At 38.3% G+C, this 26,172-nt stretch overlaps 1 protein-coding gene across 1 annotated transcript in view; it reads right to left on the reverse strand.

The window, feature by feature from the left end:
• ADGRV1 (adhesion G protein-coupled receptor V1) overlaps window positions 1-26,172 on the reverse strand; it is a 277,900-nt gene that overhangs the window by 145,882 nt on the left and 105,846 nt on the right. The window contains exons 73-82 of the mRNA XM_054054954.1: window positions 24,131-24,978; window positions 21,606-21,723; window positions 20,568-20,739; window positions 17,203-17,445; window positions 14,495-14,902; window positions 12,990-13,174; window positions 11,421-11,670; window positions 11,113-11,252; window positions 9,147-9,307; window positions 6,565-6,665 (exon numbers count right to left, since the gene is read on the reverse strand). Of these exons, the coding sequence (XP_053910929.1) occupies window positions 6,565-6,665; window positions 9,147-9,307; window positions 11,113-11,252; window positions 11,421-11,670; window positions 12,990-13,174; window positions 14,495-14,902; window positions 17,203-17,445; window positions 20,568-20,739; window positions 21,606-21,723; window positions 24,131-24,978 (2,626 nt within the window). The remainder of the gene's footprint in view (window positions 1-6,564; window positions 6,666-9,146; window positions 9,308-11,112; window positions 11,253-11,420; window positions 11,671-12,989; window positions 13,175-14,494; window positions 14,903-17,202; window positions 17,446-20,567; window positions 20,740-21,605; window positions 21,724-24,130; window positions 24,979-26,172) is intronic.

Below are 26,172 nucleotides of genomic sequence, written 5' to 3' on the forward strand. Positions count from 1 at the left end.
TATGTTTAACAATATTCTTTTAACTAGGACTGTTTGCACATTTTCTGTTTAGAAAACGTAAGTGATATGCATGCGTGTATTTCAGCACAGACTGAATAACACACTGTTTTTAAACAGTTAAATGGTAAGTATAATTCTTCATCATGCATTTCTATCAAAGCCAATGGTAGGATGAATTTGGCTTGCCAGACTGGTAATTATTGCAGTTATTACAGTGCTGGATGATACTGCTAAGTACTACTGTACCTTGAGGACTGGTTCAACCAGAAAATATACACTTACTGTCTGACAAAAATAGGATGACACAGTTCCCAATGTGCCTTTTTTTACTATTTGACTGTTGGACCTTAATTTTGCATTACTGGACAGAAGAAGAGCAGGCCAATTATACACAAATATTGCTCTAAACAGATTGGAAATGTTCAAATATTCCAGAGAACTAGCTACTGTACATAAACAGCTCAGCACAGCACACAGAGAAAATCTAAATGTAGCATTTCGCACACATTCACCTCATTTGCAATACTCACCATGTGCTGTGGAGACGTCCTATGCATCCACACTCAAATACAGCGTGAACAAGATGCATCAAGCTGAGCATACATGCAAAACCCATGTAAAAATTGCTTATTGATGTATTTCTGCCTGGGTATTTCCAGGCAAAAGCATGAGAGCCTTAAGCAATAGTGTCTACTAAAGACTGTAACCTAGGTTTATAAGTTTTTGAAAAGGAGAACTTTATTGGTTAGTATGGCTGTATCGAGACACTGGGAAGTATATTTTTGTTATACTTTAATTTTTCAAATACATATATCTTCACCTAAATATACTCCAAAAGTCAAAATCTCAGCCCAATAATTTTTCTCCTTATACATTTAAGGCATTATTGCATGAAGTTTGATGATTAAACAAACAAACAACTAATGATTTGAGAAATAATGTTTCTTGCAGACATCATGATTCTTTGAGTAAATATCAGACTGGGAAGAAAACAAAACCCTTTTTAAATATATTGCCTTTTATGTCTTTCCAATGATTTTCACCAAACACCTAGCAAAACATCCATTCTTGAACGCTTTACAAATGCTCCATTAGCACCAGAAGCTCTAGACACACCAAGAATGAAATGAAGGTCGAATATTGTGAATCCCCATTCCCCCTCACTGGCAGAGTAACGACTTACTGTGAGCAACCACAAAGCAAGAATTGTCTTAGCAGAGCAAATTTCTGAGCAATGTGCTGCAAAGGCTTGACTGCCACCTACAGATAATAGAAATTAATGCACTGGCTACAATTTAAAAAAAAAAAAAATACTACATGCCTAATGAACATCCAGTGCAGATAGAGGAACACTATTTATTCACATATGTATAGAACAGTGGAGCTAACCTGAAAAGGTTAGATTTTCTTCCTGGTAAAAATATAACTGCACTCAGAAACACCAGGTTCCTTCATTCTCTAGAGTAGGTTGAGAACTCCTAGGTACAAATTCATTGTCTGCTACTGCCTAAATATTACTAGTGCAAAGCACTAATATTTTCCTTGTTTTTAAACTAGGAATTATTAAGTCCTGATTTTCACATAATTAGCTCTCAATTAAAACTGTCTTCGATGAGTCCTCCCATACAGAGTCATTGGTTAGCAAAAACACAGAACACATAATTGTATTGTAAATGTCTAATCATATGTATACTCTCCCAATACTTGTAGGTGGGTATAGCTGTACAAACATCTTTCTGTTAAACTTAGGCTTCCTGATCAGGCTAGTTCTCTCTAGGCAGAACACATGCCAACATAATACAACATGAGTAACAGTACAAAGATTTTGTCTCAGATGTTCAGAACAGCTAACAGAGTAGTTCTGTTCACTCTTGCCAAACACATTCCTTCTCTTTTCTCTCCACCTTAGGGCCACTTTCTATTCAGCCACAGCTGCTAACAAACTGTCTTTCCTTCCTTTCCAAGCTAGCTAACTAGCTAAGCTGTCACACTGCTAAAATCCTCTTTCATAGAATTATAGAATCATAGAATCACTAGGCTGGAAAAGACCTCCTGGATCATCAAGTCCAACCATTCCTATCAACCACTAAACCATGTACCTGAGCACCTCGTCTTTTAAATACCTCCAGGGAAGGTGACTCAACCACCTCCCTAGGCAGCCCCTGCCAGTGCACAATAACCCATTCTGTGAAAATTTTTTTTCTGATGTCCAGCCTGAACCTCCTCTGGTGGAGCTTGAGGCCATTCCCCCTTGTCCTGTCCCCTGTCACTTGGGAGAAGAGGCCAGCTCCCTCCTCTCCACAACCTTCTTTCAGGTAGTTGTAGAGAGCAATAAGGTCTCACCTCAGTCTTCTCTTTTCAAGGCTAAACAACCCCAGTTCCCTCAGTTGCTCCTAGTAAGACTTGTTCTCCAGCCCCTTCACCAGCTTCATTGCTCTTCTCTGGACACACTCCAGAGCCTCAACATCCTTCTTGGAGTGATGGGCCCAGAACTGAACACAGTACTCAAGGCGCAGTCTCACCAGTGCCGAGTACATGGGCAGAATAACCTCTGTGGACCTGGTGGCCACGTCATTTCTGATACAAGCCAAGATGCCACTGGTGTTCTTGGCCACCTGGGCACACTGCTGGCTCATGTTCAGTCGGCTGTCAGCCAACACCCTCAGGTCCTTCTCCTCCCGCCAGCTTTCTAGCCAGGCTTCTCCTAGTCTGTAGCACTGCACAGGGTTGTTGTGCCCCAAGTGCAGGACCCGGCATCTGGCCTTGTTAAACCTCATGCCATTGGTCTCAGCCCAGCAGTCCAGCCTGTTCAGATCCCTTTGAAGAGCCTCCCTACCCTCCAGAAGATTGACATGTTCTCCCAGCTTAGTGTCATCCGCAAACTTGCTGAGGGTGCACTCAATGCCTTCATCCAGGTCATTGATAAAGACATAGAACAGGGCTGGACCCAGCACTGAGCCCTGGGGGGCAGCACTTGTTACCGACCTCCAGCTGGAGTTGAGTCCATTTACCACCACTCTTTGGGCCCGGCCATCCAACCAGTTTTCCATCCAGGAGAGTATCCAGGCCAGAGGCTGACAGTTTCCCAAGCAGAATGCTGTGAGAAACTGTGTCAAAGGCTTTACTGAAGTCTAAGAAAACTACATCCACAGCCTTTCCCTCATCCAGTAGTCGAGTCACTTTGTCATAGAAGGCGATCAGGTTAGCTTGGCAGGATCTGCCTTTCATGAACCCATGTTGGCTGGGCCTGATCACTCGGTTCTCTTGCATGTGCTTCATGACAGCACTAAGATCACCTGTTCCATGACTTTCCTCGGCACTGAGGTCAGACCGACAGGCCTGTAGTTTCCTGGGTCCTCACTCTGGCCCTTCTTGTAGATGTGTATAACATCAGGCAGCCTCCAGTCCAGTGGAACTTCCCCAGTCAGCCAGAACTGCTGGAAGATGATGGAAAGGGGTTTGGCAAGCAGGTCCGCCAGCTCCCTCAATACTCTTGGGTGGATCCCATCCAGCCCCATAGACTTCTGAGTGTCTAACTGGCCAAGCAAGTCTCTAACCACTTCGTCTTGGATCATGGGAGCTTTGTTCTGCTCCTCTAGCTCCTGGATATGTACTTTTTTTTACAAATAGTTTTTCTAATTCTCAAAATTTATTCTATTTACAAGAAGGATGACTGAAAAACAAAGGCATTCAAACCCTCTCTTCATGCTTAAAATACTTGCTGGAGAGCAACATAAAAATGAGAAAAGCTGCCCTTATGTCAGGGCATGGAGTGGACTAATAAATCTTAGTGATCCTGATCAGTCTCAACTGGCATCTCCCCTGATACCCTCTGCTCCAAGGCCCAGAATCTCTATTTAAATTTATCCCTGGGCCATTAATCTCTCCCTGAGCTGGTCTCCAGCCACGCCCATGCCCATGGTCCTGCCAATTTTGAGAAGAAAACTATAATATTACAATAATTACTGTTTGAAACATGGATCTGTCTGCTAGAAGCCTTACACCACAATCGAAACACCAACCCCAGCAAACGTTTCCTAGTAATGGTGCAATATTTTGGTCTGTCTTGTTTGTCTTTCGTTGCTAGGCATACTACTGACAATACGCTTGCATATAAGTATATGAACACTTAAAACTGATGTTTATAACATTTAAATAAAGATGTATTTAACAGAAAATGCAAGAACTTTTAACTTTAGTTCCCATTTAGGTCAAGCTTTATAAATGCTTTCGTTTATGTTCTTCCATACATATTTCTTCCACACAGATCATCTAGATTGCCCAGAGAAATCATGGCTGCCCCACCCCTGGAGGTCAATTTGGACAGGGCTTTGAGCAACCGGATCCAGTGGGAGGTGTCCTTGTCCATGGCAGTGGGTTGTAACTGGATGACATTTGAAGTCACTTCCAACACAAACCATTCTATGAGTCTAAGATTTTGTAGAGAAGTTGACTTACACTACTTTCATGAAAACTGAATTTCAATTGAATATGACAAGTTAAAGATTTCCCATATCTGTACCTGGTTTGACCAGACACTCTTTGGCAAGTGTGTGTGCAATAGTGTCATATTCATTTTACCACAAAGTAGTTGCAGCATTGGCCTGACAATGGAGGAACATGGGTTTAGCAGCTTATTAAGACCTGCAATTAAAATTCTACCAGTTCATCAGGGAAATCACATTCAGGTTATCTTCAGAAATACATACATTCACTAACTACTACTGCAGCTAAGCAACTCCCAAGGGAAATAAAGTTATCCTACAAAATAACTCTACAGAAACTAAGAACCAAGGCGTAACACACAAATGATGCCTTAAAGTGCACAAATTCTGATTTGGGATACTATTTAATAGGTTTATTTGGGGGGTGTGAGAACTTTGAAAACATTTTTAGGCTTCGCCTCCTCACATAAGGTGTAGATAGTTATGAAAATGACCCTTTAATATCATGTTTAAAGATACTTCTTGTACATGTTAAGATTTTTTAATGGGTCTGAATGACCCGGTAAGGAGTCGTTATAGAAAAAAAACCCAAGACTTCTGTGAAAAAGAAACTAAATGTAAAAAGAAACAAAGGTCACTGTACTGAAAATGAAACATATTGCCAAAGAAATGGAAAAGTATTGGGTATATAAAGAACACAACATGGATGAAGATAGTTCCATTATATGCAAAATATCAAAGAATTCTAGAAACACAGGCAAGTCAACACTCACCACAATGAAGCTTCTGCAAAATCAAATCAATAGATGGCAAATAGGCTGTAAAGCCCTCAGTAGTCTGGTTTTGTATAATCTTGACCCATTACCATATGCAAGTCCTTACCTGTGTTATGAGCTATGTGTCCCAAATTAAGTCTGCACATTTGTACTCTAGTAACCAATTACAATACAGGTTCCTGGAACAAATGATCTGTCCTTGTAACTACATAGAACTATTAAGAAAAATTAATTATATGTTTCAAACATCAAGAACTGAGATGTCAAAATACTTTTACACGCCAAGATGCACGAAACCTGCTGGTATCCTACCACCTCTAGAAGTGCTCTGAGAAACTTTCCTGCTCATTGTAAGTTCAGTTGTGTGATGAATGCTATCGATGCATTCCATTGTACAATAAAGAACGATGCCATGAGGTAACATGAATAAAATTATATACTAACCACAGCAGTTCAAAAGAATGTTGTCTGAGAGATATGTCAGTTGCTAAATTTCACAGGTAGCATGGAGCTGTTTCACTTATCTACAAAGTATTTCCCTGCTGTGACACATTCCTCTAATTACCTGCCTGCTAATATGATTAAATTCTCACAGCATCTCTGCCCTCAGCACATATTTGAACTTGTTATAAATCACCTTTATAGCATTAAAAATACATACAAAATCTCCTTCTTAAGGAATCTTTCTATAAAGTAATTTTAAGATCCTTGAGGTTATTCATAGTTTTCCATTTCACCGGATGTACCAAAGCTGAGGAAGATATATTTTATAGGATAGAGAGACATATTCTCCTTTCATATGCTCAGTTTGCTGACATCCTACCACCTAATATTTGAACCAGTATGACAGAATTAGGAACACTTTCTACAGTTTATTGTCTTTTATTATTTAAATTTTTCATAACTACACCTTCCTACAAATGCTACAATGCAAAAGAGTTTTCATCATCTACTACTCAAAATAAACCTTTCCCACTGAATTTATGATTAGTGACATTAATCTAGTTAATAAGTAATGATGTTAATGATGAAACTCTTTTGTCTCAATTATATTCCTTATCAAAACATTTGCTATTCCACATGCAGAATTGTTATTAGGCTTTATCACCCTTAAGTTTTCACTAAATGTTTTCAGAACCTGGATAATTTCAATTGAATTCTCAACATGGGATCTGAACAGTGAATTACTTTGACATTTCATATATTGAAATTTTACGTTTTCCAAAAACATTGACACTGTGGAGAAGAAAAGGAGGTCTGTTCAGACATGGCCATGGAAAGAAGGAAAAGAAAAGTAAAGATGCACTTAATTTACACTTAGAGGATTCAGCCTTTTTTCTTACCTGAGTACCCAAACAAGCAACCATCATGTGAGTGAGAAGTTTAGCTGCAAACATTGCACACCTGGTGCAGAAAAGGTGGGAGATAATAGCCAAAGTGAAACCTACACAGGAACAAACAACAAAGAAAGGAAAATTTAAAGCTTAGGCTAATAAAGCGTGCTAGGTAACAACAACAATACTGAATCTCCTATAAGTGTGGATCATTAAAAAAAAACACCAAAACTTCCCAAAATTTGCAGAAAGGATATGTTCACTCTGGTTCACAGTGGGCTCACTTGTTAATTTATCACTGAAACACTAACTTCAGTTTCACTTTTCATAGGCTTGGGAACCAAAATGCAAATAAGTAATCTTTTCATTTTTTTAAATAATTTCTTAATGATAAGGATGATTGTCATAACAGTTAAATATAAAGCAAAGGCAACTCTTAGTGTTTGTATTACCATGTCCAAAAATGGTTTTAGGAACAAATCAATAAAAAAAATGCCTCCAGATGGGCAGCATTGCTTTAGTTGATAGATATAAACTTCTAAATGCCAGCCTCCCATTCCATCCGTATTCAGCGTAGAAATCTACTACAGCAGCACTCGGAAAGAATAACACTAATTTTAACGTCACTAATTCATTGTGAACACGAACAGAAATGGGAAGGGCCCCTTGCCTACCAGAAAGAAATTCTTGAAAGAAGAGCCCTGGGGAAGCTCAGCCTCTAAGGAAAACAGTGCTAAACCTCATGCAGAGTTAATTGTTTGTACGCTTCCACACCCTAGGAAGGGCATGAATTTGGATACTTAAGGCAGATCTTTTATTCTCTCTTGAGACAGACTCGCTGCTCAAGTACAAGTATTTGTAAGATGCGAATGAAATAATTAATTGCAGAAAGAACTGCTCCTAAACCTTTAAAAAGTCAGCTGGTGCTATTAATACAACTATCAATATAAGAAAAATTCAGAACTAATAATAATATTCTAGTTCACTCTTCAGTGCTATTTTTTCTTTTGGTCTTACTTTTTTATTTTAGTCTTCACACATAGGTGGAGATGTTAGAGAAATAAATAATATCCTTATAGCTCTTAAATCTAAAGCAATTGTTAATCACAAGATTTATATATAGAAATATATAATCACTAGAGGAAATACTGTCAACCAGCCAAAGACGTTGAGAGGCATTGCAGTTATATTCAAGGCAAACTCTTAGCTAGACTAAACTGTTCTAATTTTTAAAATACATTCCAATGACACATGACTACTGTAAACACTAGTACAGAATAAAGATCTCTAGGTCTTTACTGCTTCCAGTTAAGCAAAGGACTTCTTTTAGCTTCAGTTTTACAGAATATTGGCTTACTTTGTATCGTTTTTTTTCTTCAGTTTCTATAGCATTCTGCATTCCATTGCATATTTGTCTCATCAGGTTTTTTTTCTGTCAACCTGTAATTGTGTTTGTTTATTAGAGTTTGCCTTTTTTTGTCCCCCACTTTCACTAATGCAATCTAACTTAGAAGCTTAACTGTGTTTCAAAACCTGATTATCTGCTACAAAATTCTTGCATTATTGGTAAGTAAAACAATTGATTTGTATGAAGTTGGTGAAAACCATAAAGTCTGCTCGTCTTTGTTTGTCTTCTTTTTGATGTTTGTGTTTGTAAAATAATTACTGAGCCTAGCTTTGATCTGTTAGGGCAGTTTGCTGAGAGAGGATAAATAGAGGATTTAGCTGCTTGCACTTTCTTTCTCATTCTTACAGTGATCACGAAGTTTAGAAATCATAACCCTCACAATGAGCAGATCCCGAACCCCACTGGAGTGCCTCAAGGTTAGACTAAGAATACCTTTAACATGTTTTCTTAGTAAGCCTGTTACTCTCAGCTTCCTGCTCATGTGGTGCCTATGAACAACAGGAGTAAAATGTACTTTCATCTGGGACTGCCTGCAACGCAATAGTGAACTGACTGCAATGTGAAAGGTGTAAACTTCCATTTCTCTCAGAAGCAAGTGGAGTTTAAGACTTGGATCTCCTTCTTCCCACCTGACATTGTGGGACCATGTAAATATTATCATAGCCATCCATGAAGTGAGCTGTAATCCTCACACATTAAACTCTCGGTCTTCTCCCACAATGTGAGGTAGCAATTAGGCAGCAGTGTAACGGATCTCAACACATGTGATGCGGAATATATTTCACTAAATTTATCACATCTGCATGTAAACTGTCATTAAAGAGCTTTCAAGCTGGGTAGAATAGTGTTTGAAAGATTTGTCAAAGAGGACAATTGTACTGCTGCTGGAGACACACGTGAATTTAGGGTTTTTAAATTTCTTCCCCCAAATGAAAAACGTATTTCTCTTTTGTATGGTTCAATAAAACGTCATAAGGAAATGTATTTCTTTGCTGGACTCTTTTGTCAGTCACAAAATTTGCCAGTGTGCAAATATGTAACCAAATGGGAACTTTAATACCATGAAGTTAGTTAAACCCCTTCCAATAGCCCCCTAAAAAAAGATTGTCACCGGTTACTAAAATCACTAAAAATCAATCAGTCTTGTTGTTATAAGTAAGAAAAGTGTCTTAAATCAACTGACCTGAAATGCAGATAAATCCAGAAGAGAAAAAAGCCTCATTGTATGATGACAAGTTATCAGTTTGGGCATAAACTGCATAAATGGACATATGAGAACAAGAGCATTCCACATAGTCTGATGTGTCATCAACCACCTTGCAGAACTCTCTATCAGACAGCCAGCTGCAAAACAGAATATTGACAATGTTGGAAATGGAATTATGTAATTTAAATCATAAGCAGGGTTGAAAATTGTTGTTGTATCTGTAAAATACCAGGCTTTCTAAACTATTGCTTAGGTGTTTTGTGTAATCTTTGAGGTGAAATTCTCAGAATGACACATTTACAAGAAAATGAAATACTAGTAATAGCTTTTTTTTTTACTTTTGCGATTAAAAAAAAAATTGTAAATAAGTGATAATGCACATTTTGTTTCCACTACAGAATTTTTGTGCCCACATTTTTTAAAGTTCTGCAAGATTCACTGGTCTGTATGACTTTTCAATAGTTTGTTAGTTAAATTATATATAAGTTAACACTTTACCCCATTATAAAGAACACTTCACTTTATATTGCTAATTGTTGTTTTGAAAGAAAATTTGTGTTTGTTTTCTTTCCTGCTGATCTGCTTTGAGAAAGGGTAGTACAGGTGGTTTCCTAAGTCATTTCTAGTGGCAATCACATCTGCTCTGTGGTTTAGTGTTTAGAGAAAAGGAGAGCACGCAAGTAAATTCTGCCGCACCTCTTTTCTGAAGAGAAATAGTTTATATATGATAAGGGGTAACAGTTTTAAGATGAAAGAGTGGAGATTTAGATGAGATATTAGGAAGAAATGTTTTCTTGTGAGGGTGGTGAAGTCCTGGCCCAGGTTGCCCAGAGAAGTCCTGGCTGCCCCATCCCTGGAGGTGTTCAAGGCCAGGTTGGATGAGGCTTTGAGCAACCTGATCCAGTGGGAGGTATCCCTGCCCATGGCAGGGGATGGAACTGAATAGGCTTTAACATCCCCTCCAACCAATCCATTTCTATCAGCAAGATACAGAACTTAATTCTCTCCAAATACATATGTGCTCTGTGTACAGGAAAGACACAGGCTAATCAAATAATAGGGCATTAAAGAGTATACACAGAAAACTTTATTCTGTGGTTTGGAATGGTATGAATAGCAACAAGAATGGAAAATGATCAGCAGTTCACTCTTTCTTCTACAAACCAGGAGACATCAACTCAAGCTACTAGCAGTAATATTAAAATAAGAAGGAACAGGAGATGGCATTTCTGTCAAAAAGTGATAGTTGTATATATAGCAATACATAGACCACTGTCAAAAGATGTGCTGAAATTCTGAATATTTGTGAAAATTCTTAAGTTTGTGCTAGGCAAATCATTTGGGGTATGAAATACACAAAATCACATTCAGCTCATAAAGTCATGAGAGAGTACAGATACTAGTCTAGATGATATCCCTAGTCTACCCCTTAACAGCTTTTTCTAGTTGACTTACACAGTCTTTCACAGATTCCAAGAAAAGAGTGGATCTTAGTAAATTAGGAATATTCTGAGCCAGTGACTTGAAGAGAAATCAGAAATGCAGGTTTAATTGTAAGAACTAATAATTGTAAGAATGGACTTAAAGTGTTGCCTGATAACAATTGTAAAGAGTACTTCATTAATATCAATGAAGTGATGCTATTCTGGCATTTACATCCTGTCAGTTTTGCTTAGCACATCACTATATAATCTAAATGGTATTGTAGTGAAAAAAGTCAGGAGTAGAAGTATGAGAAACGTCTGATATGGAACAACTACTCATTTTATCAATAGGAAGTTTTCTGTGCTGGTACCAAGGCCAGAAAAATTCAGAAAAAGAGACAGATAGGAAACAGATTAATTTTATACTTGCAAATGATCTAATCTGTGTAAATCACATCTTAGACAAATACACAGGTTGATGGTAGAAACTGGAAAGCTAAACAGAATAATAAAGCAACCTTTCAGCAGCTTGATTCCAGAGGAGACATTGAGATTTTTGTGGAACAATCCGACTTCCTGCAGCATAAATCCGATAAATTACTTCATTGTTATCTTTCAAAGGGAGTGAACTCCGACCCTTCAGACTCATAGAAAACACCTGAGACGACATGTAAAACATAAATACAAATTTAACACTAAAGTTCAACAGTCACTCCACATTTTAATAACACACACAAATACATTCACATTATTTTAAACGTTTAAAATGTTTTGAGCAATAGCTAAACTTATTTATTGAAAAAGAGAAATTGCATTGTCTTCAAACCTTGTTTTTCAGAGCAAGTTCTTTGTCTCCAGTAAGAAACCATTGCTGACTGCTGTATTCTGTGAACTGTACAGATTCACAGGTCTCTTCTCGAGGAGACGATAATACAACAGAGATCTCTAGTAGATGTTCAGGTACTTGAATAGAATCCCCATCTTTCCCATCAAATCTGTGTCCATTGATTTGCTGAGGAAACCAGTTGTGAGCCATTATTGTAATGTATGGGCAGCTGTCGAGGATATTTTTACCTCTGTGGAAATGGAAGAGCAACAACACTGGTAAGTGGAACTGAGCTAATTTATCATAACGCTCATTTTCATAACTTGATGTAGAGATGAGTCTACATGAATGAGAGGTATTGGAATGGATGATCTGGCTTTACCTCTTTTTCCCAACAGCTTCTGCAAAAAAACTTGGAATAAAGAATTTGAACTTTTAAGTTCTGGACACTGTTTAAAATAGTGTTGATATTTATGCTATTTACTGTCTTACTGAGAATGGCCTCATACCCCCTACAACTTAGGAAATGGCAAGAAAAGTTACATCCCAAAAAGAAATCTATGGTGATTTTCTGAGGGGAAAAAAATAATGCCTGTTTCTTTCTGAATTCAACTACTAGTTGTTTATTCATAGTGGGAAAAATGCACTGTGTTAAGCAGTATATGTCTCATGAAAGAGTGTTACTGATTTCTGCGGTCTCTCATTTCCCCTGCCAATTAGACTGACCACAGTGTAATATGTGCTTGTACACAAAATCAGCAATTCGAAACTACATATAGGAATCATAGAATCATTGAGGTTGGAAAAGACCTCAAAGCTCATCCAGTCCAACCATCAGGCCAATACCACCGTTCCTACTGAACCATACCCCGAAGTGACATGTCTACACAATTTTTGAACACCTCCAGGGATGCAGACTCCGCCACTGCCCTGGGTAGCCTCTTCCAATGCTTGACCACCCTTTCCATAAAGCATTTTTTTTTCCTGATATCCAATCTAAACCTCCCCTGGCACAACTTCAGGTAATTTCCTCTTGTCCTACTGCTTGTCACTTGGGAGAAGTGACCCACCTCACCATAACCTCCTATCAGAGAGCTGCAGAGAGTGATGAGATGTCCCCTCAACATCCTCTTCTCCAGACTAAACAATCCCAGTTCCCTCAGCCACTCCCTGTAATATTTGTGCTCCAGACCCTTCACCACATTTATTGCCCTTCTCTGGATGCACCCCCAACCTCTCAACTTCCTTCTTGTACAGAGGATGAAAAAGTATGAATTTTTGTTAGTGTAAGAAGTATAAAGAGGTTTTAAATAATTTTACTTAATGTTCAATAATCAAAACCAAGCACACAGAAATTACAAAATGCCAGTAGAAATTTTGGGTTACTTACTCTTATCTAAGCCTTAGAACACAACTCTCCATCATACAACTATATATTATTTTCTTAGTCAGATGAATGAATACTTTTCCAGGCAATAATTGATCTAGAAATGAAATAATACATCCTGCTCCCACATCTACCCCTTAGCATATTATGTATATGTAACATATGAATTCAAGTTTACTCACCTCTCTCCTGGTGATCCACACATTATCCCAGTCAACAGGGAAAAAGCAAACTTCTCAGTCACCTCAGCAAGCAAGCTATATCCTCGTGTATCCTCACGTTTTGGGCTAGCCAAAGCACAGAGTATCTCATAGAAAAGACTTCTAATTTTTACAGTGAGTAACTGTTTTTCACGTATATCTGTAACCTGATGAGAGGAGGAGAAATCAAAAATGTTATGCACAGAAGTCTGCTTGTAACTTTTCCTCATTAAATGAACATTTTATGTAAAAGTTCATTCTGAAAATTCAGGATATTTTTTTCACTTTCCCATCACTGCTGCCAAGGAATGAAGTGCAGTTTATGTGAAAACTACATAAAGATACAATTACTAATCATAGAATCATAGAATGGTTTGGGTTTGAAGGGACCTGAAAGATCATCCTGTTCCACCCCTGTGCCATGGGCAGGGACACCATCCACTGGATCAGGTTGCTCAAGGCCCCATCCAACCTGGCCTTGAAAATCTCTAGGGATGAGGCAGTCACAAAATCTCTGAGCAAGCCAGGCCAGAGGCTCACTATCCTCAGCAGGAAGAATTTCTTCCTAATGTCTAATCTAAATCCTTCCCTTCCAATTTAAAGACATTCTCCCTCATCCTATCACTCCAGCCCCTTGGAAAAAGTCCTTCCCCAGCTTTCTTGTAGGTCCACGGCAGGTACTGGAAGACCACTATAAGGTGTCCCTGAAACCTCTTCTTCTCCAGGCTGAAGAAACCAACTCTGTCAGTCTGTCCTCATAACAGAGGTACTTCAGCCCTCAGATCGTCTTTGTGACCTCCTCTGGACTTGTTCCAACAGTTCCATACCCTTCTTATGTTGGGGATTCCAGAACTGGACACAGAACGCTAGGTGGGTGTCTCACAAGACCAGAGTAGAGGGTCAGAATTCCCTCCCTCACTCTGCTGGCCACACTTCTGATGCAGCCCAGGATATGATTTGCCTTCTAGGCAGTGATTTGATTATTAAACAAATAACAACACCACTGCAGGAAAAAAGACAAGCTGCATGCCTGGTTAGGAGTACAACAGACTCCAGCTGGTCCTGGTAGGGTTTGCTCGTGTGTTGACTGCAGTCAGCCGATCAGATATGAGAAAACTTTGTGCCTGATTATCTTGAGCCAGAGCTAAAATCAACAAAGATGTAGCCTGAGAATCAAGAATCATAATAACTCTATGAAAGTGAAAAAATTGCACCACAGAAAATCTTGAGCTACAGTTACATGTGCAAAATGTATACTGGCTGCTCTTTTCAAACAATTTGATATTTTATTTTCTGCCACCACCCTAATTAGTGGCAGACAAATGTCTTTCATGACTGTGGGACTTCACAATTTCTATTTTTACCTTTGCAGCCTGTGCCCCTGGGTCACTGCTGAGGATGTTAACCTTGATCTTATCACAGCCTTACGTGTTATTACACTCTTATTAAAGTCATTGTTCACTCAAGAAAGAGCAGGAAAAGTTCACCTTATCTATTATATGCATCACAGCAGTAAGCTGCTCCTCTGTATTTTCTGTAGCAACTTTGACATTCAGGTTCTGGAGGACTCTGTGTAAAATGGTGTCATCAAGAGGCTGATGCAGTTGATCAATCATTCCCCACACTGGCAAGGAGTCCAAATCTGAGACAATGGTGACGTTAGCAATACCATACACATCATCTACTCTCGCACCACCAGTGGGATTAGAAAGCACGACCTGGAAACCTTTAGGAAAAGGGTTTAAAGATCCCGTCTTTGGAGTCAGAGTTACATCCAGAAACGTATTTCTCTGTCCAGGTTCAAAAGTCAGTAAACCATCAGATCTGGCAAAATCTTGTCCTGCCACAGCCAGAGAGATGAAGGTCCGACCAATCGGTTCAGGTTTTTGTAGCTCCTTGAAACAAACCAAAAGATTTTTTGGGTAATTTTATGATAGATACAACTGTCCAAAAACAGCTGCTGTAGGATACCATACTTTAAATACATAAAATTTGAAAGTGTAAAAAAGAAAGCCTCTTTCAAAACTCATTTAAGAGCAATAGAATATTTATATTAAATGAACTATCTCCCTGAAACAGCAGTCTGTCACTTCCAGTCAGTGGCAATAACCTAGAATATTTATGTCAATTATCAGTAGTAAAGAGCATCCCAGTCTTTGTTTTCCAGAACAAAAATCACAAAGCTTTTTAGGATGACAAGATATTACTGAAATGTCTGCACATCCATAAGGTGAATTCCAGAGGCGCTGATGTAAATTTATGTCTGCAGCATCATTTCCCTCAGTTCAGGGTACAGACAGGCAATAGAGATACATAAAAACTAAACAAAAGCAAAGAAAACATCTGGGAAATTTGTGCCAAAATTAATACTGATTCATGATTTTTTCAGTCCCACTTTAAATACTCTAAACAAGATCAATCCATTTACATCCAAAGGCAAAGAAAACACTACAGAATACACATGAAAAGCAGAGAGATGACCTTATCTAGGAATGTTATATGGCCTCATTTGCCTGTGAAGTAGCTCTATTTTTACCTTCCATGAGGTTTGCAGATACTGTTTCATTCTTTGCATTCTTGTTCTTTTTGTCAGTTGCCATAACATTGATATTATATCTGGTAATATAATAAACTTTCCTTAAGTGGAAACTAACCTTCTGGGCTATTTTTCAGATGTATGATTTTTTTAATAGTATTTATTTATTTAATAAGCGCAGTGACTCTTCTGTAAAGGTCTCCTACTGTAAAAACCAATGATTTCTACTTGTGAAATATTAGATTAGTTTTGAAAAGATTTAGTTTTAATTAGTAGAGTTCACTCATGGAATAAATAAGACATTTTTTTGAGTTCATAGAAGAATTTGGTAAACCAATGTAGTGTTTATCTGTTCAAAATGGCTCTAGAATGGGATCACATGTGATCTCAAATGAGAAGCTTCTTTTGGTTTATCCCTTCCAATTGAGAATTAGGAAACAAGGAAATAAATGGTAATAAAAGTGCTCTGTAGGAATGAGATAAACATCTCATTCTGTTTCCAGTTAACGCTTCACCCTTGCTGTCTGCCATGACCTCTTATTTTACTGGTACTAGTAGTACCAATACTTTGGTATTTGGCCATACATCCTTAAAACCTAAAACTGTCCAAAGAGGGGTTGTTCTATAAAAATTACAAGCAGATAAGGAATTGCCCCCCATATTTGAGCTTAAATATACTCTGGACAGTAGCAATGTCTTCCCTATATAACAGCTAGTTTATCACGAACTCTGGGCTGGAAAGAATATCAATATCCTCTCTCCCTGTTAGCCAGTGACAGGAAAATGGGAAATGTCCTCAAGATGCACCACAGGAGATTTAGGTGTGATATTAGGAGGCTTTTCTTTACTGGAAGGTTTGTCAGGCATTGGAAAAGGCTGCCCAGGGACGTGGTTGAGTCACCATCCCTGGAGGTTTTTAAAAGACAAATAGACATCGTACTAGACATGGTCTGGTGGCAGATTTAGCAGGGCTGGATTGATGGTTGGACTTGATGATCTTAAAGGTCTTTTCCAACCTAAACCATTCTATGATTCTTTTCTAGGATTCTAATGTGATGGTGAACTTAGAGGAACTCTTGCAGCCCTGATGTTGGAGTCACAACTATAACAAATTGGAAGGAATCGTGTTTTAGCAGTTTTGTTACTTCTGCTAAAGAGGAATCTCCATCACTTGTCAATAATAAAGTACTCATTTAGAGGCAAAAGGGACAACAGTTAGAAGAGCCTGGTGTTAAGCTGTAAGCATAACAGAAATGAATGGGGATGATAAAACTGACTTCAGCACAAGATTTGCAATCATAACAATTTTCAGATTTAGTACTTCAAGAATATGGAATAAAAATTAATGAAAATTCTCTCTCTCTTTCCCTAAGCGTCTTAATAAATTTGTGACTTAACACAGCAAGTTTGTTGGTATCTGAATCTTGTAGCCATACCCGTCATGACAAAATCTTAATTTCAGAGGAAGAAATCTCAAAAACTGGAGACGGAGAAGGAGAGAAGGAGAAGGAGAAGGAGAAGGAGAAGGAGAAGGAGAAGGAGAAGGAGAAGGAGAAGGAGAAGGAGAAGGAGAAGGAGAAGGAGAAGGAGAAGGAGAAGGAGAAGGAGAAGGAGAAGGAGAAGGAGAAGGAGAAGGAGAAGGAGAAGGAGTCATCTTACCTGCATGCTGTAGCTAACCATTGTCGTTACCGATGTACTAGAATCTCTAAGCACCTGCAAACTGATTAACGTTGTCTTCCTGTGAGCCACAGCAAAACGAGATCCCACAGCAAAATATACTAAGCCATGAGGAGAATCACTTTCAAGGACTGTTACAACAGCAAATCTGGCACTGCTATTCAATGCAGCTCCTGTGCCAACAGCATACAGCTCAACAAAAAAATGTGTTTCAAATTCAGGTACCTGTAAATGAGGGATGATTTGTGTATCATTATAAGACTTATTAATTAGGTTCAGCTTTTAAAAATGTATATATTATTTTGTATACTTGACGGATTGCTCGTACTTACACTCACTACAAGCATGATTCCTAGGATGTGCAATAAGCACAATGTAGTATATCTTGAAGATAATATCCAAATAGGCACCACTCTGTCATGTATAACAGCAAAAAGCTCAGAATTTTGCTTGGAAATAATTGTAATAAAGTGACTATTTAAATATCACAGCTATTGTGATTATAAATTTGTCATAATACATGACAGTAAACTCTCCAAGAGCACCGTATGCCAGATTTTGGATTTACATAGATGTACATCTTGTGGGGAATTTGCTTTCATTTTCTTTTTGCCTGACAAAAAAGCATGTAGACATCTACTGGAAAAACTGCATAGAAGTCTTAAGTGCACAGTTCTGAAGCTGCAATTAACTAACTTCTCTGAATTCAAGTATTGAACTCAGGTGAAATTCTGAAAAAACATTTTACGCACAGCCCTAGTGCTTAAATACTAACAAGTTTATGTAAGTCTTTGCAAGTAAATCTTATTAGACTTGAACACTTAACTGAATTTATAAAAAATCCCAAAGCTTAGGGATATTACTTGATAGACTTTTGTGAGGTTTAAGATACAGAGGAATCTTATACGAGTTTAGAAGTACAGGCTATGGAATTTTACTGTTCATATGATAAAGAATTAGTCTAATCAATTCTACATTCTTAATGCTTGTTTATTTAAAATCAGGTGGCAATATTAATTTAAAACATTATACATAATGTTTTAAAAAAACATAATGTTTAAAAAAACATAATACAACATTCGGTCTCCTGTTTTATTCTGTATCTACAATACAAACATAATAAGTTTAGAAGTAGACATCTAAGATTCCAGAAATAATTGGAAATATGTAATTTTTACCTATTAGATGCAGTCGTGAAGCAGTAAACTTGCAAAAATTAGCTCTTTTTAAGACAATATGGAAAAAAACAATGATCACCCAAGTGAATTCTTTTATTAGTAAACATAAGTTTTTTGTTCCAGCTCTGGATTTTTGGAAACCCTACTTCAGCTATAGGAAAGCAAGATTCAGCTCTTTGGCTAAGGAAGTCAGTACAGCTGACTAAGTAAAGTCATTCAAAAACTAGAATATGTCATATGCTATAATAATGTAAAGTATTTATTGAATATACTCATTACTTCATCATTTTGTAATGTATTTGTTACTAATTTATAAGCTATGCCATGGAGAAATTGAAAGAATTAGGAAATATTTGAGGGGTTAAATAGCATATAATTTTAATTGAGTTGTTCAATAATTGTTTAGGTGGAGTGATTTTGATGAAATAATGATGGGCACAAATTTTCAGGAATGCCATAGGAAATTTACCCTTCCATCGGCACCTGTTAGAGTGCATACACCTGTGCCTCATGTGGTACAACCGTGTGTCTCTGCAGCTGCTACACTGCTGTCATTAATTAACGATTTCAACCCCGTGGGCTAAACAGATTCAACACCCCAGTGTGCTCAGTGAGGCAGCCACTGCGCCACTCATTTATATATCTTATTCATTGGCTCTCTATAACATCTGAAGACAAAGAAGGAAAAGAGCCCTCTTATGGAACTAAGGGAATGAACTTTATTCCCTAGTGGGAAATCAGTTTCCCATATCCCACATCTTGCATTGTTTTCTAGAATGTAATGAGAAAAACCATGGAAACCTTCCTATCTTATCCTTTTCCATCCCCCAGACCTCAGCTTTGTCACTAACCTGGCTGCTAGTGTTATATCTCGGAAATTTTGAAACCCTCTGCTCTGGAAGAATGACAAAGACTAATTCTTCCTTTCTTAAAGGACCACTCTAACCACTAGGGGTTCACACAATACTATGCTTTCCTTCTCTTCTCACTAAAAATAACTGAATGCTGTGCTTTTCATTAATTCTATGTCACCTGCATTTCAGAGAAGCAGCTCGAGGCACTTAGGCTTCGTCAGACCCAACTGACAAACACCAAGTAGCTGTAATGGAGGACGGCAGCTAAACTGAACTCTGCTCACAAACTCAGTATGCACAGCAGCAGATTTTTAGACACTCATTTTTTTCTGCAGCTTTATGACTGAGTAGGGTTTTCATGGATTATTGTGTTAGATTTAGGCATGTAAAACTATGTCCAAGTTGCAACAGAAGTTTTTTGTTGAATGAGATATTGTTACTCACAGGATATGCTTTCCATAAACTACCCTAAGAAGTGCTTAGATGGATGTAAACTTTACTGTGCCAAGGATAAGATTCCAGTATATGAATACACATCTCACCGAAATAACTCCATGATGGTTTTCTTATTGTTTTTTGAAAATCCAGGATCTGCAATTTACTATTTAAATTAAATACTCATCTCCTTCCCAAATTTTTAAGTCACACTACTCGGCATTGGTGAGGCTGCACCTTGAATCCCGTGTTTAGTTTTGGGCACACTGAAATAAGAAAGACACTGAGGGGCTGGAGCGTATCCAGAGAAGGGGAATGGAGATGATGAAGGGGCTGGAGCACAGGGGGTATGGAAAGCAGCTGATGGACCTGGGCTTGTTTAGCCTAGAGAAAAGAAGTCTGAGGGGAGACCTCATTGCTCTCCACAACTCTTTGAAAAGAGTTTGTAGTAAGATATGTGCTGGTCTCTTCCTTGAAGTAACAAGTGATAGGATGAGAGGAAATGTCCTCGGACTGCACCAGGGGAGGTTTAGACTGGATATTAGGAAATATTCCTTCCCTGAAAAAGTAGTGAAGCATTGAAATAGGCTGCCCAGGGAAGTGGCAGAGTCACTGTCCCTGGAGGGATTTAAAAGATGTGTAGATGTGGTGCTTAGGGACATGATTCAGTGGCAGATGTGGCAGTGTGAGGTTTATGTCTGAACTCAATGATCTTGAAGTTTTCTTCCAAGGTAAATGATTCTGTGTTTGCAGAGGACAGTAAATGTCAAGCTACCACTATGAGTTCAAGCTGCTTTCATCTTTAGATGAAACATTATTTTTCACCTGTATAAAAGGCAATTCATTATCATAGCACTGGACATACATGAGCAATACTTACATTATCAGGTTTTATTTCAATGGAGATATTGCATATGGTTTGGCCTGCCACACAGGTAGTGGCTCCCATCACAGATACAAGCTCTTTCTCCAAGTTCACACCATCCTTCAAAAGGACAACAGCTGTTTTATTAAAGGTCACGCGCCAAAAGATCTTCACATCTTCAAAAGCCCTATAAACAAATCAAAAGAGCATATGTATATCGATGGAGGGCATTATTATTTTAAGAAACATAAACCACAGAGGGAAATACCTTTTGTGCTATTATTCAAAATTTATCACTAGGGAACAAGCTGCTTTAAGATGAAACATTTTATCTTTTATTCTGATTCCTTCCTATAAATCCTGTTTAGATTACCAAAAAGTAACAAAGGAAGAAAATAAAGCAATAATAGGCATCCGGAATCTACTCAATTTTTGTCTCAGACAACGTGAGATCAGTTGAAAAGGAAACACTGGTGCTGGGAAGACAAGGATGTGTTCAAGTACTTTCTTTAATCATGTAATAAACAGTGACCTCAAATGCCAGACAGAATCTGGCTTTCCTAAAAGTTTATGGAACTTCAAGTATTTGGGCATATTTGTTTAAAGTACACATAAATGTGAGACATATACACATGTTCATTAGGAAAAACACAGTATCTGCATGAGTGAAGACAAGCAAACACTGATATTCAGATAACTCCCTAACTGCTTGTTTTAGTGTCCGTACCTACATATATCATAGAAGGAGATGGGGCTTTGAATTGTACCTTTAGCAATGTAAATAATTTATCCAAGGCAAAACTTTCTCACTTGCAGCCTTACAGTACGAGATGGAAAATATATTTTCCCATTTCCGCTTTATAACAGTACAGTGACAAACCGAATCACATTGACAACTTAAAAGCCTGTTTGCCAAGATAGTAAAGTTGCAGAAAGGCAAAAATTTATTATACAAGCCTATGATAACCTCTTCCACTGAGGGCAGCTTCTGTGATTTAACACAGCACATCACAGTGTGTGGGAAGGGCACTGGGAATCAGCTGTTGCCTGCACCTGTTTGGTTGCCTTGTGACAGGGAGCAGAACCTCTCTCTTTTCTGAGTCTTCATCAAGCACAAGGCCACTTTGTACTTCTGGAATGAATCCTAAAATGCCATTCTGGAGATCACTTCCTGCATAGGAAACAGCCCATGAAAGCAATTAACAAGAAGGTTAAGTATTAAATTATAACTTTAATGTAGATAGCTGAAAAAAAAAAGAACAAAGTATCAAATACACACTGCAAAGTACCCCTTTAAATGTTTCTATTCTCAATTACAATCCAAATTTATCTAGAACTTCAAATGCTGGCATTTCTAAATTTTACTTTAACCAGTAGCACAAGTATTCTTGAAAGAAAGTTCCTTATGAGAGTCCTGGCACCCTCTATGCACTCAATCTTGTATTTTCAGCAGAATTCCGCAAATTGACTGAATTCTGTGTCCCTGGACTTCAAGAGATCAGGTGTTACAATAGTCCTGAACAGTGTCAAAAAGCTGCCCTTAGGAGATATCAGTTCAGCTGTATTAGTTTATGTTCACCATAACCCTTAAAACACATTCATTCTAAACAAAAATGGCCATCAGCATACCCCTAAATGGGCAGCATTGCCACACGACGTTATTGGTTAAAGATAGTCTTCCAGGAACACAACTTTAGCTGCCTTATTCATCCCGTGTTGTTGAGCCCATCCATTTTCCCAAATCTCAGAATCACAGAATGTTTTGGTTGGAGGGGACCTAAAAGCCCATTCAATTCCAATCCCCCTGCCATGGCAAGAACACTGGATCAAGCTGCTCAAAGTCCTGTCCAACCCAGCCTTCAATACCTCCAGGGATGGGGCACGACTCCTCTGGGCAACCTGAGCTAGGTTCTCACCACCCTCACCGGAAAAAGTTTCTTCCTAAGATCTAATCTAAATCTCTTCTCTTCCAGCTGAAAACTGCTCCCCCTCATCCTATCCCTGCAATCCCTGATAAAAATTCCCTCCCCAGCTTTCCTATAGCCCATTTCAGTACTGGAAGTTGCTCTAAGGTCTCCCTTTAGCCATCTTTTCTCCAGTCTGAATAAACCTGGCTTTATTAGCCTGTCATCTACAAATCATTACATCAGTTGTTCCCCTGCATCTTTGATTCAGTTTGTGGACCTAAAGAGCTGCAAAAGAGTGCATTGTTCTAACAGTAAGGTAAATAAGTTCAGCAAAATAGCAGTGCAGATAAAAAAAAAAAAAAACAGGCTTAATGATGGAAACTAGTGGCTCCACAATGTCCCATTAAATCTTGCTTCTGAGGGAATTCTCCTTACAGGTAGTGATGGCTTTACTCTGCAATTGAAAAGACTGTTTATATCTCACCCAGTCTTTATTAGAGGTCAATATAAATAGTGAAGATTAACAGAAACTGCATGTTTGCTTATCTGCATTCACAAATATTTAACAAGTGTACCTCTCTATCTATACAGTTAAATGCAGGTTGACGCTTTGACCCTTCTCCTTAACACAAATTGTTTCCTGATCTTACTTTATGTACTCATTTGGCATGGTGAATCCTAGAGATGGTGCACATGAAAGCAACACGTGAAGCATTGGAAGAGGCTGCCCCGGGAAGCGACAGAGTCTTTACCCCTAGATGTGTTTAAAACGTGTGTAGATGTGGCAGTTCAGCAGATGGTTTAGTAGGTTGGGATGACAGTTGGACTGAATGAACTTGGAGGTCTTTCCCAACCTTAATGATTCTATGATTCTTTGTGTTTTATACAATTGGTGCTTGCGTACATAATTTTGGTTGCTGCATACACTCATCCAATAGCACAGTTTCTCAATATCGACTTTGTTTACTTACAACTATCTCAATACACAAAAAAATCCAGTAAATGCTGGACTTTATACCTAATTTTCTTGATTAGCCTAAACTGCTCCAGTTCCCAATTTGTTTCTAATATTTAATCTATTTTGCAATTAAACTTGGTTAACGTTCAACTGATGTCTGATACATATTAAAAACTAAGGGAAATTGGTCCTCTGACATCACTTCCTCACAGTGGTCTGCAGTGACTGTAAGAAAGATTCTTCCATGTTGACTACATAAGCCCATGCCCATCCTCCAGGGCACGGGCTTATGACTGTATTGCACGTATGAACTGCACAGTATCAAAGAACAGAATAGAAACTGCTTTATACTCTATACAAACCCCATACAATGTAAAAGTGACAAAATGGCAAAGAAAAACAAAAAAAAAAGCCTGCTAAGCTTCTACACATGAAAGAAAAACACACAAGCTTAGCCTTTCCTTTCCTGAAATAAAACAAGACAAGGACAGAAACAAGCAGTATTTTGAGCTACAGTCCTAAGGGTGCATGGTGAGCTCCGTGCATTAAATGCTTTCTCTGATTTGGAAAAATCAATATCTGGGAATAAACATCCTGGTTATTATCAAATAGAATCCCAGTCTTTACAGGAAAATTGCTGTAAGAACACACAGTTATTTATTGTCATATAAATCAGGTGCATTTACTAATTTTCTGGAAAAAAAAAATAGTACCTGCAATAATTACTGTTGCAAAAGCAGCAAAGCCAAACTCATCCTTTCCTTCCACAATCTGTGCTCCATATTCAGGATCTGAGAGGAAAACATAAAACAATTCCTGTCCTTCAGGTTCATCGTCATCAAAAATTTTTATGGACACTTTGCTTTCTCTTTCTCCATCCAGCAAAGTCAGAGAGACTGACTGTGCCTCAAAATCTTCTCCTTCTGTTGCCCATGTGAAGTTTACTTTTCCATAAATATTTGCAAAGGGATACGAATCTACTCCACTCTGTGCACCCACTCTTCCAAAGGTTTTAACAGTTACTTCAATATCCCCAGTAAAACCCTTGGTCCTTTTCACATGAAGTATCACTGTGTTGAGTGTACCATTTTTTGCATCTTCTTCAACATGAACAACCTCTGGCCCCAAACTTAGCATTCCATGAAGGATATCATTCGCCAGGATATTAATTGTTGCAACACTAAAAGCTGGATTCAAACGTGGACTCCAGTCAAGATTCATAGGTTGAACATCCAAAATCTCCACGGCAGTCAAATTTACAAAAAAAAATTCCTCAATTTCAGACACAGTGTCATCGATTATTGATATTTCTATCACAGCATTTGTCTGGAAATGTAAAAACATAAGCTCTCCATTGTAGATGGGTATAAAGTCCTCTAGTGGTTTGGCACTTCCTGGAATGGTCTGATATGTCAATTTAGTGAGATTACTTTGAAAACCAAACAGTCTTTGGACGTGTAGTGTGACTGCCTGAGCTTCTTCTTCAACTGAAACAGATCTGGAGTTATGAGCAAACTGGAAGATCCCCATTGGCTCAATTTCAGCTACCGTAAATCCTGATCTGAAACAGAAAAGATATAAATGTTGAGAGAGGAAATATGAAGTACGTAAAGTAAAACACCTAAGCAGGTTAATTTCCTGTGAACAATAAATTAGAACTGTAAGAAAGTGGATTAAAAAAAATGTGTCACAGTAAAGGAAAGAAATAGTGACTGTACAAAGCAAGTTGTGAAGAGTTTTGCCTAAAAATGGTTTTGCAATGACTGGGTTGAACAGCCCTTCACAGGCGTAATGCATCCTGAGTCAGCAAGTGATACAGCGTGAAGGTCACGCTGAAAGAGAGGAGGTTGAGATTAGATATTTGGAAGAAATGCTTTCCTGTGAGGTTGTTGATGCACTTGCACAGGTTGCCCAAAGAAATTGTGGGTGCCCCATGGGGCTTTGAGCAACTTGATCCAGTGGGAGGTTTCCCTGCACATGGCAGGGGTGTTGGAACTGGATGGGCTTTAAGGTACCTCTCAACCCAAACCATTCCATGATTCTATGGTAAATGAAATGAGGTTTTCCCAAGAAAACAGAGAGGTAAAGGAAATGTGATAACTTTCTGTTATAGACAAAACACAGAGATATATATTACAACACAGTCACTCTGAGTAATACCAGTTTCAACCACAGAACCAACTACCTGCACCAACGGAAAATGGTGGGTGCTGGCAGATCTACAGTTTGAGCCAGAAAGCTGGAGAAGGAAGGGGAGTTATTTTAATACTCAGAGTGGGGCTTTGAAATACCAGCTGCCTCCTTGCAATATTATAGCAATTTTTTCCAAATTGGAGACTTAGTATCAATGTAAGTTTTGCTTTGTTCATGTTAAATATATTCCCTTCCTATCAGAAAATAAGACTCTTTGCTACACCTTGGATGTTATGCTGACCTCTAGAACCAACCCACTATTCAGTGCCAAAGGCTATCAAACGGCATTACAATTAAAGTGAGTGATTTTGGTTAGCAAACCAGACCCTTTCCACCCCTAGAGGAGCTCAAAAGCCTTCAAAGTAATCGTCACCTTTACCTCCTGTGTGATGTAGTCCTAAATTTTCTAGGAAAGTTCATTCATGTACATTCAAGGTATTTGACTCACAGGGTAGACAGGTGTTCTGAGGACACCAGTCCATAGCACAGACCAGCCCAAGAGAAGAAGTCAGTCTCCAGACTTTAGTCATCTATTCATTCCTTACTTTTTTCAGGTTTTCCA

The sequence above is a fragment of the Cuculus canorus genome, chromosome Z, assembly GCF_017976375.1.
Source record: "Cuculus canorus isolate bCucCan1 chromosome Z, bCucCan1.pri, whole genome shotgun sequence".
NCBI lineage: Eukaryota > Metazoa > Chordata > Aves > Cuculiformes > Cuculidae > Cuculus > Cuculus canorus.